This window comes from Centruroides sculpturatus, unplaced genomic scaffold (assembly GCF_000671375.1).
Source record: "Centruroides sculpturatus isolate CEXI.00-Female unplaced genomic scaffold, Cexi_2.0 scaffold1050, whole genome shotgun sequence".
NCBI classification, from domain to species: Eukaryota; Metazoa; Arthropoda; class Arachnida; order Scorpiones; family Buthidae; genus Centruroides; species Centruroides sculpturatus.
The window spans coordinates 258,683-269,624 of record NW_019385340.1 but is presented as its reverse complement, the minus strand read 5'-3'; the positions used below and the strand labels follow the sequence as shown (position 1 = coordinate 269,624).

Sequence of the window (10,942 nt, the reverse complement as noted above, 5' to 3'; positions counted from 1 at the left end):
TTTTTTTATTTTGTACAAACAAAATAAATATATTGAAAAATATAAAAACAATAAAAAGTTATACTTCAGAAGTTAATTTAGTATCAAAAACGTAAAATATTTCAGTAGCTCAAGACATAGCCAAAGATTGCAGCGCCACAGCACTGGCGAAAATTTAAATTTGCCGACTGGAATTCTTTCGGATGATTGACTTTCGGATAATCGACGCTCTACTATATTCTTTTTAGAATTGTTAGTGAAACTTCCGTGATTAATATTCTATGCAACTAGTACAGTAGTCATGTACTAAAAAGCTGGAAAACATAGATATGGGCCAATACTTTCTCCACTTTCGATTGCCTAAATCAGTGTTTCTCAACAGGGGCGATATCGTCACCATGTGGGCGTTTTTCCATGTTGAGGGGGCGATTAGTAACAATTTATATTTTTGGGGGCGAAAAACAATTTTCTGGGCGATATAGTAAAACATTATATTAAGAATAATTAGATATTTTATTCGTTATATCGTACAATAATTAAACAAATAACATTATACTAGTCAATAGTCTATTCAACGCAGTACGAATTTGGCGTTAGCCTTGGCCCTCAGCATCGAAATTTTGTAGTGAAGGGGTCGATACTACGTAACGGTTTCATTGAAGGGGGCGACGATTCGTTAGAGGTTGAGAAACACTGGCCTAAATCCTGCAGCTTGTTACACTCGGCAAATCTTAATACGAATTATTCATTTTTATTTTACAGGATCGTTAGTAAAAGGATTTTACATTTCGAGTTAACAAGAAATGCAAATGAGATAAATTTTATTTTAATAAAAATGCTTTTCTTTCTCCATAGAAAAATTATAATTTTTGTATAAGTGTAACGCAAAAAATGAGCAGCTTTCTCTACAAAATACATTCCAATTTTAGAGTATTCATATGGAATTATTCCACTTGTGTAAACAAAATTAAAACATCTGAAGATATTTTACTTCTATTTAACATATTTTTAATATATTTCAGAAAATTCATGTTTTTAAATTTAGTTTTTGTGCAATGAATTCGGGCGTATCTACATTTAATTTAATTTATCTACTTAAAATGTATGTACTGTACAGTATAATTAAAATGATTTATAGGAAATACACTTTACTACGATCTCGAAGTACAAACCAAATTATTAAATTTTAGCATTAAATTATATTATTTTTATAACGATTAAATTATATATATTAATTAATTGTGTTGAGAATAAAACATTTATTCTCTTTATGCAAATATTTAACATTTATATTCTAAATTATTTCATTAAAATTTCATTAAAAAATTGTTAAATTTTCTCATTTAATGTTTTCTATACATTCTATTCAAGACATCAACAAAACTATTGTTATTATAGCATCGTACAATACCTACATACCCGACAAATGATATTTGAATATATTAATATTATTTGTAAGATATAACTTGAAATTTAATTTAGTTATAGTAAAATTAAGATAACTGTTTATCTTTCATTGGAGGGCAAATTATTCTGTATACAATATCAAGTAATTCAAAGAAACCATAGTCTCACATTTGCATAAAGACCTATTGTTCTATTTTGCCTTATTCTACTCTATACTTAAAATTTGAAGATTAAATAGAAAACCTGCCATACTCATCACAATAGGCATCCAAATCTTTCTTTTTTCTAAAGCCATTGATGCAATATAAATTGCATCATCACAGCAATTGACCAATGTAACACATTTTATAAATTCTTTAAATTGTATATAATAGAGGAAGAAAACTTTTTAAAATGTGTTAAATTAGTAACTGATTAATTCACTGTCAAATTTCAATACAGATTGTAAGAAAGAGAAAATAAAAGAAGAGAATTGTGACATTATACATAGCATAAAATCAGAATGTAAAGTTGTTTTGAAAAGATTGAATTTTAAAGTAAAAGCTGAAGATTGTAATGGAGCTTATCTCGTAGATGAATACGAAGATTTAAAGGTAAGTGAAACAAATTGCTAAGCATTTTACACATAAATAAAATTCTTATATTACTTCGTCTATATTATTAAAAGAGAAAGCGTATATAATAATGTTAATTTTTCGAAAAGCTTAAGTAATTTTTACAGTTTTAATATATCTGAAATCGCAAAAGAACAGATTTATAGTTTACTAATTTATAGTAGTTTTCGTGTATAATACATTTTTGTATTGTTTATATATTGTTTAGCCTGTCAAGAACGAATTCTTCACTCTGGACGAAAACTTTCACAGGAATGAATTGAACATCCAAAGTAAGTAAGATGTTAAAGTAGAGTTTATATCGATAGTATGAAGAATTCAGCTGAAATAGCTGCATGGAAGTTTCAACAGTCGAGTATGAAAATCGAGAATACGTGTAGTTTGAGCTAGAAAAATGATTTTAAATAGAATTTAGATTGTATTAATTAATATACTTTTAACAAATTAATTAAAATATTTCGGAAAGATTACAATCTCAAAATTGCAACTTATTCATATCCAGCATTAGGTAAACTGACAAATGAGATGACGAAAAATATCACAAAGTAATCAAAACTTCTATGCAACACTTGATTTTAGAATTAATAACAAATATATCAATGGATTATTTCAATCGTTTTTTATTTTTCTGTTTTACCTTTTGTCTTTTTCTCATCCTTATTAAGTACAGAAAATGTGTTAGAACTAGAAAAACTGTTGAAACCAGATTGAGAAAGTAATGCTCAGCAAAAGCATCTTTTGAAAGTTGTGGCTGTAAGCAGATTTGACAGTAAGACTTAACATTTGTATAAAGTGCATATTACATAGTCTACAACTACAGGAAAGTTTAGATGAAGCAATATCACCATGGTAATATTGTTTACTTACTTACAATATTTACTTTGTGCCTCGAACTTTCTTCGTTGATGTTGCTCAAAGATGTTTTAACGTACAGCCAAATTAATGTAGGTGTAACGACTTTAAGGCACAAAGTAAAGCTCGAAGCATTTTTCTGTTGCGATGCTTATTTGAGTTTTATTGTCAAATCTTCCTCCAGTATTTTTATGCCACAACTAAAAAAAGGTTTTCTTTATTTAGAGGTTTTCACTTCGTTTTGTTTTTTCAATTTGGTTTTTTTTTCATTTTCAGTTAAGCAAGAAGACCAGACAAAGCAATACGATAATCTGCACAATTCAAATACAGAGAAGCGTTATAAAAAAAATATCAAGAAAACGAAATACGTTGCTTCCGTTAGAAAATGCAATCAAGTGCAAAAAAAGATTAAAAGGAAATACATCAGGATTATGCTTGCATCTCATTCTAAACAAAAATTCACCTGTGATTTGTGTAAACAGACATTTATTAATAAGGGAATATTAAAAGCGCATTTGTTATTTCATATTGGAAAGAAACCATTCCGCTGCTTAACTTGCAATCAGAAGTTTTCGTGGCAATTTCTTTTACGAAGACACGTGAGAGAACACAACACTGAAAACCAAATCGAAATCGATAATAGAAAAGTTCGTACGAAGTCGTCTCCAAAAAATCGTAAAAAATCTAATACTGGACGTAAACGGCTTCAATGTGATATTTGCAATCAACGCGCTTGGTCGAAGGATCGTTTAGAGAGACACATGAGAAAACACATACCTCATCGTTGTAAGATATGTAACAAAGAGTTTAAATTCGAATGTCGTTTGAGAACTCACGAAGAGGTGCATAGTGAAAACCGACCTTTCAAATGCGATATTTGTAATAAGTGTTATAAAACAAAAAAGTGTTTGAAAATACATTACGAAATTCATAGTGAACGACGTGACTATTCCTGTGAGATATGTAACAAACGTTTTAAAACAAAACGCTCTTTGGCACATCATAAAGTCATTCATAGCAACGAGTTTAATTATTCTTGTGAAGTATGTAAAAAACGTTTTAAACGCAGTGCTGATTTTAAAAACCATGTCGATCTACACACAAACGAATACAAGTATTCTTGTGATATATGTAACAAAAAGTTTAAAATTAAACGCTATTTGATACGGCATCAATACTATCATATCGACAGAAATAAGTACGTTTGTGACATATGTAAAACAGGTTTTAAACATAAATATCTTTTGGTAACGCATCGCTTTGTTAAACACGAAGATATGTTCGTATGCAAATATTGTACTGCGCCATTCAGAACCGAAAATATGTTGAAAGCTCATTTGAAAAATCATATTGAAAAGTGTAACGTTTGTAATAAGGAATTTAAGGATAAACGCTGCTTTATTCTTCATCAGAAAAGTCATTATGAGGTAAAACCGTTTCTTTGCGAGACGTGTAACAGAGGATTTCGAACTAAATACCTGTTAAAATGTCACGAAAGTTATCATAATCAAGACAATTATCGTCATGTTTGTGAGGTATGTGAAAAGGGGTTTGATAACAAAACTAATTTCTTAAAGCATCAACTTATTCACGCAGAAAAACCGTATCCTTGCATTAATTGCAAAAGAAAATTCGAAACTGAAAGTGAACTGAAATACCATTTAAAGTTTATTTGTACGAAAATACATCCGAAGCAATCTCCTTATCAATGTAATATCTGTAAAGAGACTTATATAAATGCACATGATTTGGAGCGTCATCTAAATACTTACAATTATGAGATGCATTTCTGTTGTGATATTTGCAGAAAGAAATTTACAAGGAAAGTCGAATTTGAAAGTCATCGAAAGACCGCTCATCCCTCGAGAGGAAAACATCGATGCAATATTTGCAAAAAGACATTTAAATCAGAGGATCGTTTGAAAAGACACGTGGAGTTAATTACCGATACAAGCGTTAAGAAATGTGATATTTGTAATAAAAAATTTTGCACGAATCTTGCACGAAGTGTTCACGTTCGAAGCCATCTTTGACCGTAGAATTTCTCTTGTGAAATTCGTTGAAACAAATTGAATGCTATATTTTTAAATAACGTCTAAGTTAATACAGTAAATATATTATAAAANTAAAAATATAGGCTATATAATTGCTAGTATTCTATTTACTTTTGTCGTGCCGAAACAATTGTATATATTATTTATATCCATGATGTGGAATCTATTTTCAAACCCGTAGTTAAAGGTTGATGTCTTCATGTATTCGTATCTTATTTATCAAAGTTAATGAAATAAAACAACCATTATAATATTTTAAACACCAGAATCGTACATTACATACATTGATTTTAAGAAAATAACTGCATCGGTGGCTTTAATTTTTTTTTTCTTTTTTTTCTTAAATAACGTTTACTTTTCTGGCAGTTATATATAATAGAGGAAAAAGTATGGCGATCGGTCAGAAAATGACTCCCCCGAACATTTTTATATATTTTTGGACTTAACACACCTTGAAACATCGAGAAATGAAAAAAATTTGGGGGTATTTTCTGTATATTTAGAAGTGTCTGTGAGTGTGAAACAAGTTTTGTTCACCTTGCTCGAAGCTTAATCGAACAAAATGACAAAGGTCGAACTCGACTGTCTTTTTTCCCTTCCCTCTCTTGCACGTGGAAGCTACTCGAAACATTCGCAACCGATCACGACACTATCCTTCTATGACTAAAATGTCTTATTAATGTCGTTCTCTTACGTCTGGTTGACACTTCACATCGGTAAATACAATGGACCCCTCCCGATTCGTGTTGACTTCTCTCCTATCAAAATCGTACCGACATTTTCTTTCGTAGGCATGAATTTAAATGAATAAAGTAACGTTAACATTATGAAAAGAATAATGTAAACATAGAAAGTTTGCGAATGACCTATAGAAAACTGCCAAAACGCTATTTTCTCCTGTCATCGAGAGTAATGTGCCTATCTCAGTTTAAAGCTCATACGACCATTAGTTATAAAAATATGCCGTTTAAAATTATGCTTACCTATTTCGTATTTTAGTTGTTTTTCTTGTCCTTAACGGAAGAAAGTCGAGGGGTAGAACTTCTCCAGCCCACGTGATAATTATAAGGTTCCTAAAATTTATTGTTCCTAAAACTTTTCTTTTGTACCATGACATTATTAAAATGTTTCTTAACCAAGACGACACTAAACCAAAAGTGAGAGAGATAAATTGTTTATAAAGCATCAGTCATAAAACAAATTTGATAAATCTCCCACATTATGTTCCTTTTCAACATTCCTATATTTTGATCTAGATCTTTACTGTATTCATTTAAGTACTGTATAATATAATTATGGTTTAAAGAGTCGTTCTAGTATATAAATCATTTTGACGTATTTTACAAAGAAAATTCCATTCTAATAGTTTTGCACGTGAGTTTTTACTTTCCCGGCTGTCCCAACAGAGAGAAAATATTTCAAAAGGTTAACAAATATTTATTATATTATATATTTTTGGACTGAAGGGACATTCGAATGTAAAGAAATGTAGAAACAGTTGAGATCTTTCTCTGTATGTATGGATGTTGGTAATCTTTGTGTGCGTGTGTGGGGGGACATGATTTTGTTCACCCTGTTTCAAGCTTAATAACTCCAATGCCTTTTGTTGAGAATTTCTGAAATTTTGGGGAGAGGTTTGTGCCTTACCTTACCTTATAAGAGTGCGTGAACTCCTTAATATGATATAACATATTAAGGAGTTCACTCACTCTTCTTATAAGGTTCCTTTATCTTAAAAGATTAAAATTTTACTTTAAGCAGAAAGAAAACAAGTTATACATCTTATTACAGTTAGAATAACTTAGCTTTCATATCGTATAATATGTATGGGGAGTATATATATGTGGCATCAGATGTTATTTGGCTCAGAAGAAATTACAGTATATTTGTAAGGAACTTTGGTTAATCATTATGTTTAACGATTTAATGAACTTCCATTTATACTTTTTGAAAATATTATAAAAATAATATGCCTAAATTTAACTCGTAACTTATAATTTGACTTTTAAAAAAAGCATTATTTTACCTCAAATAAAAGTGGTTTAACTCTAATTTGCCCGTTATCCGGAAGGAAGGGAAGCAGAAGCAATGACCCAATTCACCCTTGACCTCTTTACAAATAGAAAACAAAACATAAAGCGGGGTATAAAAAGTAGAATCTCCCGTAATACTTATACAAAAAATGTCTGGCATTCTATTAAGGATAAAATCAAAAAAATACACAGGTGGGTTTTAATTAAGAACAATACTTGTTTACCATATAACACGTTGTTTTATACTTACAAACTGTCACATGACGTGCACCCCACGATTTCTACCATAACCTTGAGGTGTGCACCACTAACAATAGCAGTGAGTTTACTTGTCTTTCTTTGTTACTTTGCTCTATATTTTGAGGTAATTATCGTGGATATTTATTAATTTATATTGATTAATGAGACACTATTCAACTACAAGAGGTAAGTGATTGCAATTGTATGAATTTTATTCATTTATTTATGGAAATATAAATTTTATCTCGACGGTTTTAAAATGTTTCTTTGATTGAATGGAGATTGCTGACAAACGACAATATTGTAAATTACTAAAATGAAAATAAAAGAGGAACCAGAATTAGAACATTCGGATATTACATTTGAACCTGTATTAAAGAATGAAAAGAAACAACTTAAGACGAATTACGAGCAATTTTGCAAAATAATTAAATCAGAACCTTTAGATTATCGAGAAGATGAGGATGTTGAGGTGAGTAAAAAGTATTGTTCTATACGAATCAGCTTTGTGTTAAGGACAAGAAATACAATTAAACTGTTAAAATAGGAAATAGAATAACATTTTTTATATAGTAGGGTAATGGAACTCATCGGGTAATTCCTTTTATTCAATTATCTGGAAACAGAATGCAATTGTTAATGTGAGATGAGGTAGTCGTCAGCTAGCAAACGTCATCGTAAGTTTATAGTTCTGTGTGTAATGGTCGCCATTGACAAGTGAAGTGATGGGCGTTGTATATGGCATGTGCAATTATTTATTGTGACATCGTAACAATGCCGGGCTGCAAATTTTTATCATGTTTTTAACTTAATTAATTTAAATTATATGCTCTCCAACCCAAATTGGTAGTGTTTTGCCCTTGTACATCACACTTTTTTTTTTTATTAATAGAGTCGTGCCGGTCATATATTAACTGCTTTCAGGGAAAAACATTTGAACTGAAATAATGTACTTTCAGTTTGCTTCGTTTGCATATAGTTAATCGGGGCCTCCTGTTAATAAGGTTTCTATGTTTTTGTCTCGTATTTCTTCTAACTCCGTTCTCGAGATTAAGACAGGACAGACAACAATGGGAATTTATACATCTATTGATACAACTTTTTAAAATTGCAAACCAAAAATGCCAAATGAAGTCATTCTATAATTTTGTTTTTAAATATTTGTGTTATAAGAACTAAAATAATTATTTAATTTTCATGTAGCCTGGTAAATAATAGAACTGGAAACATTATTAATGAAAAAAATGTTAAAAAGGCAAAAAAATGTGTTGTATGTAAATCGTTTAATTGTAAGTAAAATGATAAAATTTGGTAATTTTTATATACTTTATTTAATAATACTGAAGAGGGTCAAAAGAGCTATTCATAAATTACATCCAAATTTCTTTGGAAATTTTTATTCTTCATCTCCTCTTCGGACGTTCAACAACTTTTATCATCCGACCCTTCTTAAAGTCTTCATCACTTTACGAATGATAGATACCATAAGTAAAAAGGAAACATTCAAGAAATTTCAAAATAAATATAATATAATGCATAACCTGTATAAAATTAAATGGATGGGAGGGGTCGAGCGCTTCTCCATTTTATTTCATTTTTAACATTAGACTGCTTTGGATCTTGAATGTTATATTTTCATGATGAGCCGTAAGTCTGAAGTGATGACATCTTACGACATGGCTGAACTGTTCAACAAAAAGTATGTCTTATCTAGAAAAGGATAGGAGTGAGATTTAGACATTTAATCCCAATGTATACATCGATAAAGTTTTCACAGCTGCGGATAATTTGAATTACACAAACACTACAGAAAATGCCAATAGTGTGATATAAAAAGCATTGCAAGATAAAAACGGAGAAATCAGTTAAGCCCCGTGTTTTAAATAACATACAACAGATGTCTTTAGCTTATATTTCACCTGTTCCTTCTACTTTAATATTAATACTAAACGGCAAAAACTAATTAAACCTAATGAGAAAACACATCATTTCTAACAACTACTCCAGTAAAGAACAAACTGAACAAATTATAACAGTTTAAAGTCCGTTGTTTGTAAATATTAAATACATCGTACATTGTACACAATCGTAAATAAAGGCCATATTTATTGTAATACACAGCCGAAACTTATTCTAATTACAAACAACTAAATACAATTAAATAGTTAAAAGCAAGAAGTATAAATGGATATTCATTATTAGTTTTACAGGACAGGAATTGGATGGAAAAATAGACAAAGAATTTAATGTAATCCATTCCAAAATATTGGTTATTTTAAAGGGATGTTGTTTTACAGAGAAACAGTTTAATATTACAAATATACTATAAATCAGCAGAGTGATATAATTTATTACTTTTCGGGCTCTGTTATATAAAACACAGGGAAAGTATGGCGATCAGTCAGAAAATAACTTTCAAGATTTTTATATTTTTGGACTCAAGACACTTTAAAACGTCGATAAACGGGTTTTTCTTTTGTATATATATGTATATGGGGGGCGACACCATTTTGTTCACCCTCTTTTGAGCTTAATAACTCTTGTTCTTTTTCTCAAAAATTTCTGAAATTTTGCAGGGAGGATTGTGTAATTAGGGAATTTATTTCCTTAAATATTGATGGTTAAAGATCGAAGAAATGAAAAGATAAAAAATAAATAAATCTTTTGTCATATTTCGAGTAAGGCCGGACTTAATGACGATTTTACTCGTTAATAGCACTTACAATTTTTGTATAAAACCCATCCCTACCATCAAAATTATACTTTTCGCTTTCTATAATATTTAAAAATATAGAAAAATATTTTTTTTAAATAAAATATCATAAGACAGGCGTCATATACGGTTTTAAATGTTGCCGGGAAAGTTAAGCAACTCGTTAGTAAGCTCATAATTTAAAGAAATATTATATTTAATTTAATTACTTTTTATTTATTTTCGTACGAAGACCAATTCGTCTGATAATTTAAAGGGGTTTTTCTATAATTTCAGATAAATATTTATGGAAAATCAATTTGTACAAATAACACAAACGGTTCTGATATTTGGAATTATTGTGGTTTTAATAATGAAATAGGTAAGAGACTTTCGTACATTTAATACTATAAAGATATGTTTTTTTTATGATTAGATGAATAGTTAAAGCATAAATATAAACTAATTTGAATAGAAACTTTGCGAATATTTTATGTATAAATAGAGTCAATCTTGTGTATATTATACGGCACAGTTCGTATTCTATTTGTATTAGTTTTGGTTTAATTCTATCGGTTCTGGATGAATTAACCTGTCTGTTGCAGGTTATCACCGAGAGCATAATTAAAATTTGCCAACTAATACTACAGTTATTGTATTTTCACTCGAATATATTGTGATCGATTTAAAAACGACAATATTTTAAATAAGCAACGTATCTTCTACGTTTAATCGTCGTACGTTGATAGTTTTTCTAAATCTTTTAATTACAGTAGAGCGACGATTATCCGAATCAATTGGGGACTGGGGTTGTTCGGAAGATCGATGTTTCGGATAACCGATTATGTACGAAAAACATTAACCTATCCCATCTTGGCATTTTTCTCCGTTGCGTGTCGCTTCGCGTTGAATTTTCGTCGATGTTAAGCCTAACGAAGACTATTGTATCGTTAAAAATTATTTTTTTATTTTGTACGAACAAAATAAATATATTGAAAAATATAAAAACAATAAAAAGTTATACTTCAGATGTTAATTTAGTATCAAAAACGTAAAATATTTGAGTAGCCG

The 10,942-nt window shown here is 29.7% G+C and overlaps 3 protein-coding genes across 3 annotated transcripts in view; all 3 read left to right on the top strand.

Annotated features, from left to right (window-relative positions):
* Nucleotides 1-4,885, top strand: part of LOC111637859 (zinc finger protein 883-like) — a 14,517-nt gene extending 9,632 nt beyond the window's left edge. Inside the window, exons 2-4 of the mRNA XM_023383443.1 lie at nt 1,828-1,979; nt 2,209-2,272; nt 3,129-4,885. Coding sequence (XP_023239211.1) covers nt 1,828-1,979; nt 2,209-2,272; nt 3,129-4,885 — 1,973 coding nt within the window. The remainder of the gene's footprint in view (nt 1-1,827; nt 1,980-2,208; nt 2,273-3,128) is intronic.
* The window catches only part of LOC111637857 (zinc finger protein 729-like), a 117,848-nt gene that overhangs the window by 19,978 nt on the left and 86,928 nt on the right, over nt 1-10,942 (top strand). The window lies entirely within an intron of this gene.
* LOC111637858 (zinc finger protein 665-like) overlaps nt 7,496-10,942 on the top strand; it is an 8,860-nt gene continuing 5,413 nt past the window's right edge. The window contains exons 1-2 of the mRNA XM_023383442.1: nt 7,496-7,651; nt 10,169-10,253. Coding sequence (XP_023239210.1) covers nt 7,496-7,651; nt 10,169-10,253 — 241 coding nt within the window. The remainder of the gene's footprint in view (nt 7,652-10,168; nt 10,254-10,942) is intronic.